This window comes from Centrocercus urophasianus, unplaced genomic scaffold (assembly GCF_019232065.1).
Source record: "Centrocercus urophasianus isolate 14NV4802_14NV808 unplaced genomic scaffold, USGS_Curo_1.0 seq_29, whole genome shotgun sequence".
Lineage (NCBI taxonomy): Eukaryota > Metazoa > Chordata > Aves > Galliformes > Phasianidae > Centrocercus > Centrocercus urophasianus.
In genome coordinates, this window is record NW_024884855.1 from 10428823 (window position 1) to 10449228 (window position 20406).

A 20406-nucleotide genomic window follows, 5' to 3' on the forward strand; every position below is an offset into this window, starting at 1 on the left:
GAGTTCCAACCCTGTAACATGGCCTGGTTGCACACACCTCTAGGGACGGGGCCTCCACAACTTCTCTGGCAACCTGTAGATCTCTGAAACTTGCTGTGTAACCACGTCTCCTATTTACACTCGTAAATGCTTTCTGTCTTCCCAAACAAGCTCAAGAAGAATGAGAGAAGTTAGGAATATCTGATAGATGTTTTCTGCAGGCATGGAGCTGTTAGATTTGCAGTCATGTCAGTGAGGGGCAGAGCCTGGGAGCTGCAGATCCTGAAGGAGAGAGATCTTCAGTTATGCAGACACTGAGAAGACTTCCAGACCAGAGGTTTTTAATTCTTCGTTGCTGTCTGGTTGTTTCTGCAAAGCCAACTTACCAATGAAAAAGCAACTGGCTGTGGTGGTCTTGTATGTTCTACTGCACAGTGTGATGAAATGAGATCTTGAAGATGAATGTAGATGCAAGGGAGGATGTAGAAGTGGTGAGAAGCAGGAATGTTAGATTGTTTCTCTTTATGGAGAGAACAGGTAGTTCTCTTCTGTGACTGCATTTGTTATTTTAGAAACTGTTGTTTAATTTCATTAGTGCCTCCTCTAGTAGCTGCAGGCACTACAAGTGATTAAAACTTTACTGCTGTCGTAAACCGAGATGATATCAAGCTGCCTGTGACACCAGCCCAGCTCTTATCTTCGCCCCAGTCATGGGAGCCTGTGGCAAAGGCACAGGGAGACTGTAATAGCTTTTGGCTGCCCTGTGCTTGGTGCAGGCAGCTGAGCTGAAGTACTGGTTTGCTGACAAAGAGAGCAGTAATTGCTGAAATGTCTCTGTTCACATCTTTAATGTGATTACACTGCAGCGGTTCCACTTCCTGTGTATCTTTGCTTCTATTTCCTTGTGACATGAGTTGTTTGTTATTTATGGACGGTGGTGATTGGGTTTGGGCTTTCACAAGCAGGTTTATTTGTATCCACTTAGCTCTGACCGCTGTGGTGTGCTTAAAGATTTGGTTGTTTTCCCAGCATTTCTTCTCATAATCATCATTCTTGGTGCTAAACCTTTCAGGGTGTGTGATTCAACTCTATTTTTTTGGGAATGAGGGGCTTGGGAGGGAAGGTTTTGCGTGTGAGAAACATAGTAAGGGCTCTTTTTGCCTTTTACTGATTTAAAAGCAGTGCTTAGTTCCAAGGTAGAGGGTGTGTGTTTTAATATCACTGTGTCAGAGGACTTAGATGTGAAGTGCTTTGTATGTGCAGCTTGGGGGAGTTGAATGTTGAGGAAACAGAGTTTGAGAAAGAGGTGGGATTGATGTGCTCTGCCCTCTAGGGAGAGTAGGGCTGAGGAGACTGATTTGTAAACTGCAGTGGGGTTTTGTGCCATCCTTCTCTGGCTCTAACACTGTTACAACAATGTCACTCTGAGTTGTTCTTCTGTTTTAATGACTTGTGGAATCTGGTTGTACTGGGACCACGATGCTTCAATCTTAGCGTGTCTCTTGTCTGTTAGTACTTACATAGAGCTGCTGTCTTGATGGGCTTCCGTGAAACTTTTGGTCTGAAATGTTATTTGTCCTTCACTTTGAATGTTAAATTTTACAGGGGGGAAAAAAAAAAAAGAAAGAAATTCTGCCTTTGTTTAAAGTTGGGAAAGCTTTTTTTAGCAAAACAGTTCAAAGAGCGCATCTCTCTAATCAGAGGAATATTTGTGTCCCTGGGGTGGTCACACTGTTCTAATTGGAGCTTGAGCTTCTTTGAAGTCCTCTTTAATCCTCCCTGAGCTGGGGGAAGGGTTTGAAGGCAGCGCTGTTAATCTGAAACTTCTTCATTTTTATTTACATGTGTCTGGGGACCTGTGCAATTCATTTTCCTGAACTTGAGCTTGCTTGCCAGTTCTGATGGACAGCTGGGGGAGGACTGTGCTTCGTTAATGCAGGAGGCCGGAGGTGGGTGGTAGGGTTTGCAGCCACTGGTACCTGAGCAATGGGCTCTGAAGGGTAAAAAGCTTGCAGGCAATTACTGGGAAGTGATGCAGAAGTTGAACATAGGGTTAGACTCAGCAAAAAGCTTGGATTTAAGCTCATGTCTCAGGATTAACTTATTAGTATTGCATTCATCAGAATAGCATTCCATAGTGATACTGAACCACTTCAAGTTATTTAAGCAAATGAAGCTTTAGGGTACAACTCTTGTAACTGGTAACTTTGCATATCCTTTAAATGAACATGGGATTAAAAATTGCTATATTGGAGTTGAATTAAGTTTTTTTTTTTTTTTTTTTTTTTTTTTTTTTTTCCTCAGTGTCCTGAGTCAGATTGCTTAAACTCTGTATCTCAAGCTCCAAAATTTAGGTTTTCTTTTGGTCTGGTTTAGAGAGTAGAAATCTACTCTTATCCCTAAGTAAATTATGCACATGACACATCTGCCCTGAATGGAGCCTCAGTGGCAGCTGAAGCCCTCTGGGTTGTCTTAATACAAATTACTTGCTGCTGCTGCTGACAGTGCAAGTGTCTTCCTTAGGCTCTTTCTACTTCATTTGTTCCACTAATGTTTTCTTTTTTCCATGATAAATGTAATAACTTATCAACTTTGCATTTTTCTCTTCTTTGCTAACTTTGTTTTAGCATCCCATGCTTGCTGAAACCAGGCTGTTTCACTTTCTGCTCCTGCTAGAGGTGAGATGTCTGCTGTGGAAAGCTTTGAAATAATCCCCGATTGAGGTTTAGGTAGCTTTTAATTAATCAAAGCAACAGTCTTAACCTCAATTTTCTGTTTAGAAGAATAATGCTCCAGCTGAACATCTTATCAGTGTGCTCTTCTTTCTAAAATTGTTACCGTAACTTCACCTGTGACTAATGCTATTGGATTATACTTTAAAAAAAATAGCTAAAGTAACTTTTATTGTAGCTTAAAGTTGCAATTTAATGTGCCTATTCCTGCATGATATGGATGTGGTGTGCAATAGTAATGGGATATAAATAAAAACAAAACATGAGATGTCAAATCCCTCTTATCTTAAATGCAGCTGAAAGCGTGGCCTAGACTCTTGTAAGGACTTGAAGGTAGGCAATAATAGTATTTCCTCTTGCTCTGTGTGAGGGATTTCGTATTACTGCTGGCAAATATTTGCAGTGATAAGAGTCTGGATAAGTATTATGATCAGTAAAGATGCTGAAAACAATACAGGAACTGAGATAAATCAGCATCCTGCCAGGGTTATCTCAGAGAAACGTCAAAGGAACAAGGCCATCAATTCAGTGAACTCTGCTACAATAGCTAAACAAATGTATGTTGTCAGTACCCAGTCCTAGGGGCAGTATTTAACTTCTTTTGCTATCAGAGAGAAGCCCTGGTTATCTTTGAAAATGATGTCTTTGTTTGTAAATTCTGTACATGTGGAAGTTAAGCCAGAAGGTTGTGTTTGCATGTTTTTTCTTTCCTCCTTGAAAGGAAGCTGATGTTCGTTGATTTCTTGGTACTCCAACAATCTACAAATGTCTTTGAAATAATGTAGCATACTAGAGCTAGTGGAGCTTCAGTAAAATGATAATTTCTAATGCAATCAGTTTATTTCCATTCCTACTTAATTTGAATGCTGTATGTTTTCTAGCAGAGATTCTTCCATTGGAACCAGTCATCCCAGCTGGCCTTCAGCTTTATGGGGCGCAAGTTCCTGAACCAGCTCTTATCTATTGACTTGACATTTAGGAAAAGAGATTTGTTTGGTTGCTTGGAAATTTCATTTATTCCTTCTATTTTGGCTTTTAGGATACCTCCTCAGCCCATGTAATCCCAGTGGTTGGCCTGGAATCTTCTTGAGGATTTCGGATGGGCCTCAGTTGAATGTTCTCTCTGAAATATACCACGTCTTTCTATTCAGAGCTCACTTCCAATGAGCCTATCATTGTGTTTCAGTCTCCAATTTCAGAATGCTTATTTCTTATGGCTATTTACAATTGTTCAAATACCTCACAAGTCCTGGGATACGCTCATGATAAGAATAAGATATTCAGTTCCAGTTCTTTGGATTAGCTTGATGTTATCCCCCATTGTGAAGCTGTGTTTCCCTCCCCCCTAACAAATAGTTCCTACTATCCTCTGTTGCTCCAACTGCACTGATGAATGGAAGCTTTAGGAAAAACTGCCTTGCGTATGGCTCCATGAAACAAGTTACTTTGTGTATTTCCTCACATTATTTTTCTTTTCAGCTGTTTTTTTCTCAAACTGAGTTTGTGAAGGATAAAAGATTTATTGTGGCTTTTGCTGCTCCAGTAAAAGAAAACGTTACATTATTAAATATGTTTACAAGTTGGGTTTGAAATCTTAAGGGCAACGACTACAAAACTACACACAGCAAAAACTACCTTTTGGCATCACCATTAATATGTAATTATAGTCAATAAGTTAAATTGCAAATTGAGAAAAAATTTACTGTAATTGTGAAGATCGTGCTGATAGCTGCCCTGGTATGTGAGCAGCAGCAGCCACTTCCAAAATGATTATGAAGGATTTTCAACTTGACTACTTCTGCACCATTGCTCGTATGTACCTAAAATGTGCTTTAGAAGTTTAATGATTTGTTTTTACTTTTGGTTTCTAATGTTTTTTTGTTTTCTATGGGGGAGGGGGTGAAATGGAGCGAAAAAAGAAAGCGTTATCCATGGAAGTCAGCTTAGTCTTGAGCAGTGCAAAGCTGTGATTGGTTTGGAATTTCAAACCGGCTGTGAATGAATCCATGAAAACTTAAGGATCATCCTCCTTAATGCAGGGTGCTGTTTTTTGATTTGTAAGAAATTGTGTAGTGATAAGATGTGATCAAATGTGGAACAGAGCGAGGTGGTACGGGTGGTACTGGGCAGTGCTGTCTGACTTGGAGAGGAGCAGTGCTGCTGTTTGGGGAATGTGCTGTTGATAGAGGGATTTCTCTGTCATTTCTCAAACAATAGTTTGAAAGAACTTCAAAGGCAGTGGCTGGTGTGGATTAGTAAGGACAATAGGCCTGTTAGGGCTCCTTGATAACCGACAAAAGGAAGAAGGGAAGACCTTAAGAACTGTTTATTTTCTTATATCGGAGAAACATAGGATACAGAATACTTAATAGCTTTACAGATATGCTCCGTGTTTCTTGAATTATATACTAAATGACTTATTCTTGGCTTTATAAACAGCTTCATTTTATGCAACTGTGCTAAAGACTAATTAAAATTCTTTTGTGCTGCGGCATGATTGAAATGTGGACCGTTGTCCCTTTTTCTTCCTTTGGGATAAGACATAGCAGTGCATGCTGCAAGGAGGAATTGATTTCATCTCCGTCATAATAGCAGAGAGATTGTTTTTATCCTCTTTTTTTATTTTGACTGAAGAGAGTTGAGACCAAGCCATGACAAAATAGACTTTGATTGGCTTGTAAATGTCAAGCATAAGTAAGAGCCTTAGAATCTATACAGTTTTTATTCATTACTTATTCTACAAATCATTAGCTTCTGTGCAAAACCCTGAAGAGTGGCAGCTGAATTGAGTGGAGAGCAAAACATGCTATGACTGGAATAAAACAAGTGGTCAGCTTCATGCCATAGGGTGAAAGAGCAGAGCAATTACAGAACATCCCTGTGGGTTTGCACCACTGCAAATTGAGCTCGAGTGGGGAATCTGCTTGTTGTTAGTAAGAGCTCAGTGTCATTTGTTCTGTTTATCTAGTTAGAACTGTCTTCCTCATTAATCTTTCCTATTTAAAGCATAGCCAGTTCTGGATCTTGGTGAAGGCTGACGTTAGCAGAGTTCTTTGAAAGAGAACATAGAATTATTCACCCACTCCCAAAAGAAACCAAAGCAGTGCTGTGGTGCTGATCTCCTATGGTAGGGACAGCCTGGGCTTCTCACCATGTCTGGGGCCAGATTACAATTATGTCTCATGTGTGAGCCCCTGGTGCTTTGCCCACCTGGCTGATGGTGCCTGACTCAGGCTGTATCACTGTAAGCTCAGTGACAGCTTGAGGATATATTTTGATGAGAGCTGAGCTGGTTAACAGCTCTGTGTTGAAAGGTGTAATTTCAGCAAGCTGATTCAGAACTTCAGTGGCAGAAAATGTACTGAGCAAAGCAAGTGACTCCTGCTGCAGTGGTGGCAGGCAATTAGACTAACCCTGCTGTGCTTCCCCAGCTTCACCCAGAGAAGAGAAGCCTGAAAGACTACAGTGATGATTTGGGTGAGCTGGATCCCTTTTGGAAAGATGGCTTCCCATAACTTTAGCACATTAATCAAACTCAACAAAATTGCTTTCGTTTCATTTGTGGCCTCTCTTAAACCCATAAATCGCACGTCGTGTGATACAGCCTGCGACGGCCTGACTTCTGAGTCAAGATTTAGACAAAGACAAAAGCAATAATTTGTCTTAATTTCCAAATCAGTGGGTTTGAAACTACTGCGTATGAAACTCCCTCTCCTTGAGGGCTGTTTCAGCCCTTCACGTGGCCACATCCCATTATGCAGTGTGTGCTAACCAGATTCCAGTGGTGTGTTCTGTGCTTGCTATTAGAGCAGTAGGTAGGGATGAGCAGAGTCTGGAATGTTAATGGCAGCCAAATGGTAAGGTGTTTGCGTTTCTAAAGTAGGAATGAAACATCAAAGATTAGTAGTTGCAATGTTATATCTAAGTGTATTATCTGGAATCCAAAATAGCTTTCTCTTATTTCTTCCTTTTTCAAGCTATGGCTTGATTAGATTAATTACTAATTTTTCAGTTGTTTCGAAAGAAACATTAGTTAATTGTCTTTGGAATCATCAAGACACTTAAGCACTTAAAATGCTGCTTTAGAAAGAAGTTGTTCTGCTTCAAGTGGCTAATGGGTACATTTGCTTTGGTAAGAAGCAATTGAATTTGTTGATTCTTCTGCACACAAATATGATGTTTATCTTTTAAGCGAAGGGAACTCGCTTTCCACTTCTCAGATTTTCTACGTTTGCTTTGTTTTTGACATAAAAGTATAAGCTTGCATTTCTTTGGGGGGGACAGCATGCACTGTACCTTGCTTTTGTTGTTTTTGACAGCTCTTAGTGCCTTAATTCAAACAAATAAAGATAAACGATTGCTCTGCGATGCATTTTAATCCAAGTGTTACTGCACACTAAATGTATCCTCATTACCCAGGAAATTTGAGAATTCAATTATTTTGTGTCCATCGTGTATGGTGGATTCCTGACCGTATGGTTTAGTGCAACACAGTAATAGAAGGAGGATAAAGGCATGAGAATGGTAGGAAATGGAGGCAGCTGCCTGGAGTGGGGCTGGAGAGGGCTGATTTGTTGTGAAACATCACTCAGAACTTCCAGGTGTGGACATGAGGTTTTAGTGGCAGTGTTTTCCTTCAGTGTAATGAAGAGAAGCCCGGGTCTGTTACCAGGATGGCGATGGGTGCAGTGGGGAGAGGAGAGGGATGCTGTGAAAGGTTTGCTGCCAGTGCTTTGGGTTAGTTTGATCGAATGAAGGACTCTTTGTTGCTGTATTCTGACAAGGCTGTACGTTGTGGTTAATGTTCCTTGCTGTACCTTTCGAAAGGTGAGTCAGGGGCCTGAGCTGCTGCTGGACCTGCTGGTGAAGCTTGAGAAAAGCAGGCAGCAGTCCTGTAAACCTGAGATGCTGGAGTTGAAGCAGTTGCAGAGCTCGAGCATACAGAGGGGGCTGTTGGGGGACTCGCTTCAAGCGTACAGGAGGAGGCTGTTGCAGACATCTCACAGCCTTTCTAATCACACAGAAATATTTAAAGTAACTAAAATGCCTTTTCAGAATCCTTCTGTTGTTGTCATGTTATTGTTCTGTGTTTGTTCTTCAGACGCTGTTGCCTTTCTCTCGAAACAGCTGAAATTGTTTAAAAACAAAGTCCTCATGGGGAGAGGAGGCATTTGAAATCCTACTGTGCTTCATGTGCACCATAGAAAAGCATGTATGGTTTTATACTTTGAAGGAGGATGTTTACAAAATAAGGCATTGATTTGAACTGAAGATAGAGCAGTTATGTTCTCATCTTCATTGCCCAATTCTCTTTGGTCGCTTAATGAAGACTTCTGTCTCTGGTCTTCATCAGTTAATTGTGCTTGAGTGTAAAGCTATTTATGGATCCATCTAAAATGCTGTACCAAAAATCTGGGGATGTTCCATCTCAGTTCAATGCAACTTAATAGAGACCCAACTCTGTGTCCTGTGTCAGTGTTGAATTGTAACTGGAGAAGTGTTTCAAGAGACTTCCAAAAATAGGTACATAATTTGGTGTGTTATTAGTCCTTTATTTCCAAACAAACTGAAGTTAAAAACCAGAGAAGATCTTGGTCCCCCAAAAGGAATTGCCCAACTGCTAATTCTTCTATTGAGTTTTGAACTATGGAAGTACAAGACAGATGTAATTCTTATGCCAGGTACCCAGCTGCAATCAAATCTGTTCATTTGCTGTGCATTTTGAAGCACTTTATAGAAGCAATGAGAGCTTGACATGCTAATAAATTATAAATTAAAATATAATCAGTTTTTTTTACTTTCTGAAACATTCTCATCTGCTTACTGAGTCGTGGTTTAATGTTACTTCAACAGCTGATTCTGGGTGCATAACTGTCAGTTCCTTGTGAAATGGTAATAGGTCCTTAACTAAGACAGCTCAGCACAGCTTTCTAGCAAGGGTCTGTAAAATGCTGATGGTGTGCAGCACTAAAAATATTGCAGAAGCCATTTTCCATGTGGAAAATTAGAAAGTATAGCAGTGGGGACCTGAAGTTGAGAGCAAAATAAAAAGGCTTGTTTCCAAATTAGTCTCAAATGTTCACATTTGTTTGGGTTTTGGTTTTGTTTTTTGTTTTTTTTTTTTTGTTTTTTTTTTTTTTTTTTTTTTGCTTAAATGTTATTGTCAATGGAAAGGTGGTGCCAGGCTGGGGTGGTGGGACAGAGGAGGAGAGTTCTGGCTTCCCAGAATAATGGGACCAGAGCCAGCAGGTAACCTACACTCGTTTGAAAACCACTTTTGTCGTTTGTTCTCATTTGTTATCTTGTTAATTACACAGCACAGTGTTCAGTGTTGTGTTCAGTTCTAATAACGTGCTGCTCCTGAATCCTGCCATTCTGTGTGTGGTTTCGTACTGGATCTTGCATAAAGCCAGGTGTGCTTTAGGGGTTGCGTGGGCTCCACCATTGCACTGAGGGAAGCTGCTTGCAGGGAGAGCACAGGGCAGTGCGTGGAGAAGCAGTTTTCCCACAGGGGATCTGGATGTATTTATGTGAAGGCAGGGTTTCAGTCTTCTCTGGAGTAGCAGCAGTGATGCAAGTAGTGTTGGTGAGCACTGCTGTCAGATTCTCTTACAGCAGACTTCTTGGTTTTTTAATCCAAATTAAGATATTGGTTGCTTCATAGGGAAGGGAGGGAGCATTAATAAACGTTCTTCACAGCTAGCCCATCAGGCAGGCACCTCAAGGCCAGAATGTGTGAAGTGTGCTGGGATAAAGGTGTATCTGCATGCAGCCTTATTTTCAGAAACTCTTGAAATCAGGGCTGTTCCAGGGCTGAATGGTGGACGTGGTGCTTTGAAAGGCTGACCAGCTCTCTTCAGATTGTAAGCACATCTGATTTAATTGTGCCATTCCTCTACTTGGAGCTGAGTAAATTTGGGTTTTGCTGAGTTGTGTTTGATCGGGATGGGAAGTAGACTGCAGAAGCAGGTTAGAAACCTCCTGGTGAAGGTGTTTGGTAACTGTGCACGAGGGGTGCCTGTGTTCTGGACCATGCAACAAAATTCAGTTTTATGGAAATTAACTCTTCTTTAGAGGAGATCAATGCCCAGTGACTTTGTTTTCTATTATATCCATGCCACTCCACTTTTTTTTTAAAGCCTGCAATGCCAGGAAAACATCCTCTAGAAATAAGTATAAGCCTAAAGCTGCCAATTGCTGGAACTTGGACTTGAATCTGATTGTTGATTTGAATTGCCTAACAGATGAGGATGATTTCTTTCAATTGGAGATCTGTCAGTAGCTGTCATTACTAGAAATCTGTGGCTTTTATAATACTGTCTCATTTTACTATTGGATTAATTTCAGTTCTGAGTCCTAATACATGATGGTATGAATTTCTGAGTACATGAGAATAGAACTGAGGCAAATACACTTATCTGACCATTTAAAAATCTGTCCAATTATTTCATTGATGCAGAGACCAAACACTTCTGCTGGGAGGAGGCCCTCAATGCATTGCAAAAGAGATGCCTGGTATTATCTGCCAGATAAACCTGCTATATTTGGGTGAAGTTCAAGAGCCTTAGAATTACGCTTTTCAGAACCTTGTGGACTTGGCATTACACTCTGCAAAGGTTGTCTGCAGAAATCCCTGGGTCTGCTTGCAGATTCTTGGCAGACCAAGCGTGCCCAGTTCATTTCTTTCTGGTTGATATTTTTGTTTTGTTTTTAAGTGCCTGTCGACTTTAGCAGGTGAAAGAGGATACTGTGGAAGGGGAGGCATTTATCCTTACCACATCGCTGTATGTTCTTGTTAGAAATCACTGTGGGAAGAAAACATCTACTTAAGGAAAGAAAATGAGTCAGATCTGCTTCTTGCAGATAGAAGGTGATGAACCCAGGCTGAAATGAGGTTGTTGCTGTATAGATTGCTTTGTAAGGTATGAATGTTCATGTTGACCACCTGCTTTGGAGAATTTTTTGTTTTTTTATTATTTTACAGTTTTGGAGTTGGTTTATGGGTTCAAGTGAATACTGAGGTGCTGTGAGTTGGGTGGTCATTACAGCATACACTGATGGCTTTAATTAAACCAGCTTTGATGTATGTTGGGAGAAGGATGCAACCCTGTCATCCTAAGGGACTGGATAGCTTTGGCTGGTGAGATTTCTTCATCTGCTTTTCGTGAGACCTTTCTCATAATCATAAATGGAATGAAGTCTTTCAATCAATGATCTGTTAAAAGTGTCTGTTTTGTTTTGTAGGACGCCTGATGATCTCTCGAGGCAAATTGTGGCCCTGCAGCAAAGGGAGCTTGTGCTGAAAGAGCAGAACTCTACCATCACAAACAGGTAAGTGATACCAGTAGTGGATGCTGGGTAGCAAGGCGCTGCCATATTAAGGCATGTGGAAGGAGAATAAAGACTTCAGACTGCGAGGACAGCTCTTCAGATTTCCCTGCTGCTCTGAAGAGCTTTCCATGCTATTGTTCTTTCCCATATTGACAAAGAGTTTTTTCCTCATGTAAATCCTTGCAGTATGAAAGAGACTAAATGTGGGAGGATGCGGTGAATAGTTTATCCAGTTTTATTTCATAAGCTGTAGTTTTTGTAAGGGGAGATGAGCATCTTTCCCAACCACCACATCACGAATGTGCAAAGCAGAGATCCTAGGGTAGGAGGGCAGTAAGAGCTCTGAGGGCTGTAATTTTCTTGCTTAGAGCACCAGTTTGTATAGATGTGTTGGATGAGCACGCCTGTAGTTTTGGTGGCAGAACATTGCTGGACTGTAGAAGGAGCAGTTGGTTTATAGAGCAGGAATATGTATGTAAAACTGGAGAGTGTCTGAGCCTTTGCACTGATGTGGGAGCGAGCATCTCCTGGAGGAAATGAATTTGTCTGCTGGAGCTTTACTTTCCAGACTGCATGGGTTACACGTGGCATTTCTTGACAGTATTCCATCGTGTGCCTGAAAGCACTTCTCACCCTCAGCGCACATCTTTTTCTGCCCTGATGTCTCTTCCTGTTTAGAAGCAGTACCTCCACCTTTAAAAATGGTGCTTGGGCAGTTTGCATTGCCAAAGTCTTGTCTAAGCTGCAGAAGCACGGTGAATTTCCACCTTTGGTGTAATGTGTTAAATATAAAGCAAACATGTAATCGAGCTCTGGGCAAGTGCTTTCATTTGTCTTGGGCTGTATTTGCATATATGTCTCCTGAGATACGTGGTAGATTTTGGTTTGAGAGGTGGTCATATTATAGTCTGTGCCTTGTGAATGATGGGCAGAATTCAAGCAGGGTGTTAAAAGCTTTGTGTGCTGCTGCTTTTAAAAGCGTTTAGTCAGTTGTAAAATCGTTAGCCAAGTGTAAACTGCCAGGAGTGCAGTGTTTGCATTTCTGTAAAGAGTTCTAAGGATGACAAAGACCGTCACTAATATTAGAGGGAAGAAAAGGCATTTCATATATTAAAAGTGCACCAAGCAAATCTCCTGAAGTCATAATTGATCAAACAAAAGAACATCGGTAATTTTTGAGTTGTTTTTCTTCCCCCCCTGCCTTCCCCACAGTCTGCTGCTCACAGCCTGTCAGAGCAGTGTTTTTTCTGAATTTATTAATGGCCAAAGGGAATCATCTGTTGAAAAAGCAGCCTTTTGGTGCTGTCTGTTCATGCTGGATGTAATTGTGCCTATGTAGTTTAAAAGTAAAAACATGATTAAGATTACTTTTTGATTTCAAGTGAAATGGGCTGTAAAGCTGCTTAAATTAAAATTGTAGCATTTTCTTGATGAAATGCTCTGTGTGTCATTTCCAAAACTAACAATTTTAGCTTTCTTCTGCCACATACCTTATTCTGTCTTAAAGTAGGCAATAAGATACAGTTTTTAAAACCTTTCATTACGGATGATTTGAAAGTTCTGAGAGAAGGTTCTTGAGTCTCTGGAAATAAAACCTTGTTAAGGAAGCAAATCTAATTTTCTCTTTTTCCTTTGAATGACACCCAGATCCAGCTGATGATTTTCTTTTGTTTCATAATTGTGTGCAGAGTGGACTGTGTGTGACAGTAGCTTAATATGTGACCATGACTCCCTCTAGTGATTGAGCCCTGCAGTGATTTGGCTTTCTATTGTTTTCTCATCTATAACTTCATTAGCTTCGAGTTGGGATGTGTTCTGTCTTCAGTGCTGATGGTTCTGTATCTCATTTATAAATAGTTGGTGGTTATTTGTGTACAGAGCTATATGCAAGAGGAATTTTGCCTATCATATTAAGCTTTGATTAAACTTCTCCATTAAAATTAATGATTTGGTAGCTACTGAAGGAAACATCATCAGAAGTTGGCATCTGAGTTTATTTCTGACTTTAAAGCAGGGAATCAAAGATAGTTCTGGGTTACCTCTTGCTGCCATGCAAAGCTCAATGTTCAGTAGAAGAAATTGGAGTGATGTTGCAGACTGAACTGTCATGAACAGTCTCTTTGCTTTTTTCCTTAGAGCACTTGCACTGGGAATGGATGGGATGTCTGGAGCACTGTTGGTCAGCAGACTCGCTTGCTGGTCGCTTAACCCAAATAACAGAGGCTGCGTGCAAACTGAGTGGTGTTTCTGGTCATCAAGGAGCACTTTGGCATAGGCAGAGGAGGGCCTGGTATGATTCTTTGCAAGCTGAGTGTTCTGTCCTTACACTGCAGTTGTCTGTATTCATTTTAATTGCTAGTGATAGCATCTTGCCTACATGTTAGCGTGGTGAGCACTTGCTACATCCTATTTGTGTCACAGCCTGATGAGGAGTCCTCACTTTCTATTTGATAAAAGGAGGTGTTTGATAGTGGGACAGGAGTTGATTGCTAATGTGGCCAAACATGAGCAGGACTTGACTTCAGAAAACAAGACAGGCTTGGAAAAGATGGCATAAGGGTCAGATTGCTATGTAAGGTCCCTTCTCTTCCTATAGAACTGCAGATAGGTGTGTGGCTCAGCTGCTTCACAGTGTGCTTCAGGTGATCTAGAATGAAGGGTTATGGCATATGGTCATTCCTTTAATGCTGTTTTCCACAGCGCGTATGGCTTCATTAAACAGATTGGACTTCACAATTGCTAATGGATTGCTGATGGTCTCTTGTCTGTGTGCAGCACTGACACTGGACCAACAAGGTGTTGTGTAAAATACAAGGCAACGTGAAGTCAGTGCCTCAAACAGAATGAAGGGCACCTGAAGAAAGGGAGAGCAGCACTAAATCTTTGATCCTGATGCTGGGATCTTAGTGCTGCTAGTTTATTCCTGTCACCTGGTGAGTTTTGACATACAGTTTTATATGTGAAAAGGGATGTTTAGAATGTGTTTGAAATGATATTTTCTTTCTCCAAGTGCTCACAGAGTTCTCTTAAGAGAGATGGTTGTTTACACCTCTATTCGTATAAATCACATGAAGTTGACTTACCCAAACAACCTGCTGTGTGTGTTATCACTTACAAATGAAATACAAACCCAAAGCATTGAAGGCTAGGGAACAGAGATTGCACACTGAACAGAAAATGTTTTTAAGAGAGGCAGCAGGGACTTCTTTTCCAAGCAAAAAAGACAATGAGTGAGTAATAATAAGATTGGAGCCATCCGTCTCTGAGCTGCTGGCTCAGAAGCGTGCTGTAAATCCACTGCCCATCTTCTCCTTTCCTTGGATGTCCCATAGAGCGTCAGTCACAAATACAGATGGAGCCTGTCAGCCTTTTCTCCCCTAATCTTCTGGAAAGTTGGGCGGAAGTTTAATTACAGTGAAATGTCTTTTATCTGACAGCGAGAGGAGTGCTGGCTTCTTGATAGGCTTTATGAGTTATTTTGTGATCAAAAGAAGCACTTAATGTCTAATATAGGACAAGGTAGGGATTTCTGTGTAACTATTTGGCACACTGCACCTTGATTTATACTTGGGGATGTATGTGTATCTAACACCAGACAAATGTTTATTCGTAATGCTTCAGGGCAATATTAACTGCTGGCAGGTTCTGTGTTCATTTAGAGCAATGTTATGAAAAAATGACTGGTGGGTATTGCTCTCCTCCTCAAAGTGAATCTTTCATGCCTTTTTTTATTCTGGAAAGTAGTTGATAGCATCCCACTGAGTGACCTATCTTTTCAAATAAACATATTTAAACAGTAAGCTTCCAGGCTACATCTGGCTATTCGTGATGATATTGAGTAGCTACAAAGCTTCCCTGATTTTTCTTCCCTAATGCAATAGTGAGTCTCTAGCAGGAAACAGGAAGGCAAAATAGCTTAGTCAAGACATGGGCTACTTGCTTCTAATTCTCAGAATGTGGGATTTTGCCCAGACCTCTGCTGTTGGTGATTTTTGTCTTTTTTTTTAAAGCCCAATTTCCTGAGCAAGTGAGGCAGCGTGCCTTATTGCTGCGTTTTGTGTGTGAAGGTATGTGAGCATTTCTGTGCCTGCTCTACTCTTTTGAAGTGGCTAGTTGTCTTCTGTCAAGTTTGGCATATGGTACAGATCCCCAAAATAATACATCCCAGCAAGCTTAATGAAAACTGCTATCCAGCTACAGCAGGGGCATCTTTTTGCTGTGGTGTGAGGCTATCAGGGCTCTGCAAGTAAAGAGTTGGTGTGGGGAAAGGAAGTCTATTGCAGTAGGTATTCACCTTTGGAGAGAGAAGCCCGTAGGAAACAGGGCAGCTTTAGTTCTGGAACTCAAGGAATTGCTCTCTTGTTGTGCTGAAAAGCAATTCTATAGAGAGAGCCTTAAGAGCAGTCTCCAGGGAACAGATGTAGCTACAATTTTACATCTTTTCAGCCTGGAGCTCTGTGGAGAATGTGCTGTGCAAACCTGGTAGAAACAAGTAGTATTTGGTTTCTTGCTTTCGGTTTGACTGTGCTTCTTAGAGACCAGGATGTGGAAGGAGGGTCTGCAAAATGCACCTCTTCAGTGTTCTGGTTGCTTTTAATGATTAACATGTTGCAAAAGCTATTTATCTCTGTTCTTTTTTTTTTCTTGTTCCAGGGTTGTGATTGACTGTTGGTGTTTATGCTAGCATCCCTGTTGTTTGTGCATCGTTCTATTACTAGAATAAGCTTTTATTTGTTAGTGCTCCTCTGGAGATGCTGATTAAACATTCCCTCAGGTGTCCAGGTAGCAATTCATGTTATTGACCAGAAAAATGTCTAAAGTAAACATTTAATGCAGTAGGTAAACGTGAATTCTGTAGCTCTTGCTAACTGCTGTGAAGTAGGGCCTGTTCAAATACTTGACAAAACACTTATGTCTGAGAAGTCTCTTTTTGGCTGGGATGTCTCGGTTGGTTGATTGTATCTGCATGTGGAATCTGTTCAGCCCTGTGGCTGATTGCTTGTTTAACAATTTCGTGTCCGGATCGTGTCAGCAGCACTGCGTGTTGTCTTCAGACAGCTATTATGGAGATCTTTGTGTGTTTTCTTCTTAATGAGCTGTGTTTGTCCTTAGGCACATGTGGGCTGTGGTGTTGTGTGGTAAGGGGCGGAACTCTGTACTGACTCTGGGGGAGGTGGGTTCCACTTGCAAATATTTTTCCTAATATCAAAGCTTTACCACTTGTACAAGAGACCTGCTGTTGGATATGTTCAATCAACACGAGAAATGAATCGCCTTGTCGTCTTTAGCTGTGTAAGGCAAAAAGAAAAACCCCAAACTTGTCATAAATCAGTCAGCCCCCCTCCCCACCCAAAAGCAGCTTTCTTTTGCTGCTCTGAAAGTTAAATGACTAATGTGCATAATTTATTTGAGCATCTGTGCTAAAAACTTGCATACCAAGTTTGAGTTCAATGTGATCAACAATGGCGAAAATTAGGATTTATCATGGAAATGCTGACGGATGTGAACATGTGTAGGCTAAACCGGTGCCTGACAAACCTTCTTATTGTGCAATGCTAATGGTGAAACGCGGGGTGGTTGGTTTTTTTTTTTTTCTTTTTCCTGCTGTAATTGCATCCCCCCCCCCTGCTCCGTCTGCTTAATTTTCCCCTTTTCAAACGTGGTGAGTTGGGCTGCGCTTCGTGTTTGGATTCCTATTTTATTTTTCTGAGCGGTGCAGCAGTACTGAGAGTGCAACAGAAGGTGGTGCCGGCAGCATTGCGCTGCTCGCTGCCTCCCCTCCTCCTGCTCCGCCTGCGCAGCCGGGCTGCTGTCACCAGCCTTATAAATTCTGGAGCCAATTAGCTAAAAAAAATGTTGCGAGTGGAAAGGGAGGAAAGAAAAAGCTGCAGGATGGCTCGGTGTGAATGTGACTGCATCAAAAGCTCTTCCCTGGAGAGCTCAGATGGGGCCTCGCGCTGCAGCTCGGGGTGTTGGGCTGCTTCAGGAGGGAGTAGTTGGCTGGGAGGAGTTGAGCACAAGGAAAAGAAGCGAGGATTCCTGAGAAGCTGTGCTGATGGCAGAAGGCTGCTGGGTGCTGCAGGGGTCCCTGAGGGCTGCTGGGGCTGGGCAGGGCACTGTGCTGGTTTCTCCATCTGTCTCCAGGGGCTTCCTGTTGAAGCCGCTTTCTTTATTTTCCTTAGTGGTTCCAAATGTCAGACTGGTTGTTTAGTTCTTACGTGGGCAGCACAGAGGCAAAAAATCTCAGTGGCAATGGGGACAGCAGTGCTGCACTGGAGAAATAGTCAGTTTCTCAGTGCGGTCATTTTGTAGGAAGGCATCACTCCCTGAGATGGGGTGGAATGGGAAAGGCAGGCCATTGTGTCAAAGCTCATGCAAGGAGCTGGTGTTCTGCATTCAGAAGTTTTTCCCCCAGAGGGTGGTGAGGCACTGGCACAGGTTGCCCAAGGAGGCTGTGGATGCCCCATTCCTGCAGGCATTCAAGGCCAGGCTGGATGTGGCTCTGGGCAGCCTGGGCTGCTGGTTGGCGACCTGCACACAGCAGGGGGTTGGAACTGGATGAGCATCGTGCTCCTTTGCAACCCAGGCCATTCTGTGATTGTATGATATTCCTAGTTTTCAGTTGGATCTTTTTCCTGCTTCTCCCTCCCATTCATTCAGAAGGCTACTTTGTATTCTTTCTTTCAAGACTTGTCGGTAGAAATAGTGGAGAAAATGCTGCTTAAAGTAGTGCAGTCTCTGGGTGGGAAAAAGGGAGGGGGAAGAAAGATGAACTCAGATTTCTGGTGTTGCTAACCCTTGTTCCATCCTGGTTTCTTCTCTGTGTATTTTTAACCAGAGGTTGGCATCTGATTGTTACAGTTTAGTGGTGACTGGAGGCATTTTTAATACTTGGTTGTACCAGAAGGACCAGATCTGAGATCTGGAAAGGGCCCTTTTGGGGCTGCATGGTTGGGCTTAGGAACTGGGCTTTGTAAGAGTACAGAATGGTGTTCTAGCAACATACAATTTCTTTTCTGTCATATTTTATGTATGTACTGCTTTTCTGCACATTTTCAATATTTAAAACAATGTTCACATATTCATAAGTTGTAAAATATGTTCTCACTGCTAAGATGTGGAAATTAGTTTAAAAAAAAAACAAAAACAAGAACAACAAAACCCCTCCAACTTTCCTTTTATCCAAGCAATAGAAATCCAATTCTTGTGGGTGAAATAACCACTGAAGAGGCTTTCTGTTTCTCAGCCAGAAAAAGCTTTTGAAATATTTATGGAAATAAACCAAAATGTGTCCCTTTCTGGCTGTACAAGTAAGGGATTATCAGATCTAGCCTATGACATTTGCAATGCATAGAGTCTGAAGTGTATAATACTAATAGAGTGTATGTTTTAAGAAAGTACCATGATTTTGTGTTGTTTTGAAATGAGACTGCTGACAGAGTATTGCATATCCATGGATCAGACAAATGCAAGAAATGCCTCTTTTCCTGCAGCTTACAGTGCAGGTAAACATCGCCATCCAGGCAGTGCATTAACTGATTCTTGGAAACCAAATGTGTTGTTTGTGATGATGCATCTTAATCTTCTAAAAGAGCAAGACTGCAGTCGCTCATGTAACTGGGAACATGGAGCAGTGCTGCCTGCATCCCCTTCAGCTGAAAGAATCTGAATCCTGTGGCATCAAGGACATAATTGCATCACAAGCTGTCTGGCTGCACTACTCGCCCAGTTTACTGAGTGAACTCGCTCATCTGGGTCTTAAGCCTTGGTTTTTCATTCTGCGAGTCTTGTAGTGGTGTAAGAATTGGAGCTGCTTGAAATCGGAGTGCATTTTCATCATTCAGAGAAGAATCAGCAGATCGAGGTTTGTAGGGAGAAGTAGTACCTTGCATTAGACCAACTGATAAGATTAGTGTTTGGGCACACGGCCAACGCTCAGATCTGATACAGGCACGGAAGCCTTCAAGCTAAATACAGGTTGAGAACAAATGCTCTGAGTTCAACCTGATTAGACAATTTGAGAGAGAAGGTAGTGGGCACGTGTGGGATGTAGGGGATGTCAGAAGAGGTGAAGAAAATGCTGTTTTCATCTATGAGAAACACTCTGAGTTGTTCTGATGCACCACCAGGTATATATACTTTGACAACACATTAATAGTATGGACTTCCTCCATGTGGAAGGAGCTTAAAAGCAGATACAGTGCCTATCGTGCTTTTGCTGAGGGTATATACCAATAAATACTGTGATTCACTGACTCAGCACTAATATGTCTGACTTGCAATTAAGGGGCTAGAGCTTCAATTTTATATTAACCAAAAATCTTATTTTTCTATACTGTCAATAAAATTTCTCTGTCATATTGTTGACTTATCTCCCCTGGGCACTCAGCTGCAGCAGCAAGTCTGAACCTGCTATTACAATGGCTGTTGAATGAGTTTAACTTCATTTGTTCAAATGTGTTCCAGGATGAAGCGTGTTTCCTGAGATGCAGTATTTCTGCTTTGGTTCTCATGGTTACTGCAGGCTGTGCTGATGCTGGGAAGGTCCAGCTGTTGATACCTACTGAGATGGGCTGCTGGTTTCTGTGGCAAAATTGGTCGTCAGTTTTAAATAACTGCTCAAACTTAATAGGGCAGAATAAAGTGGTTTGTTTCTTTTATTAAATAAGACTGTGTGTGTGTGTGTGTGTGTGTGTGTGTGTGTGTGTGTGTATATATATATATATGTATAAAAATGTATATTTGAAAGTGTACCTGCTGGTTACCTTTATGTAGAATGGTGGTAAGTCTTTAAGTGGCCTATTTTATAGCAACTTAATTTCTTCTAGCAGTGCACTTGTTTTTCTTCCCCAGCACCCTGATGATATCCAAAAGGAAAAAAATGCTGATAATAAGAGCTGTGGTTGTAACAAGAAAAGCATCAGTAAGATGACCAGGGGCAAAGTGTTGCCTAAAAAATTCTTCATGTTTTTAAGCTAATTACATTTTCTATTGCTAGTGACCTTTTGGAAGCCTCTTATTTGCATGGATTGCAGATGCCTCCAAAGGAAATGCCTTCATACATAGAGAAAATGCATTCCAGTCATCTCCTCAAACCAGAACACAGTTCTACTGTGTACAATGAGCCACTTTCTGAAAGAACTTTGTGGAGTGGTTATTCTGAATGGCTGGAGAGCTGTCTCTGACAGAGGAGGGACACTGAGCCTGAGCTGTCTTACAGGAGTTCTTGAAGGTGGGAGCTCTGTGTATAAACTGTGGCGTGGGGACACTTTTGAACTTACAGAACAAGTACCATTAATATTTTAAGTCGGAGAAAACTTAAAATTCATGCCGGGTCTCTTGGGAAATTTGTGCCTCGGTGGCA

At 41.5% G+C, this 20406-nt stretch overlaps 1 protein-coding gene across 1 annotated transcript in view; it reads left to right on the forward strand.

Moving 5' to 3' along the window:
• Nucleotides 1-20406, forward strand: part of MAD1L1 (mitotic arrest deficient 1 like 1) — a 321305-nt gene that overhangs the window by 24485 nt on the left and 276414 nt on the right. The window contains exon 10 of the mRNA XM_042828240.1: nt 10956-11042. Within this exon, the coding sequence (XP_042684174.1) occupies nt 10956-11042 (87 nt within the window). The remainder of the gene's footprint in view (nt 1-10955; nt 11043-20406) is intronic.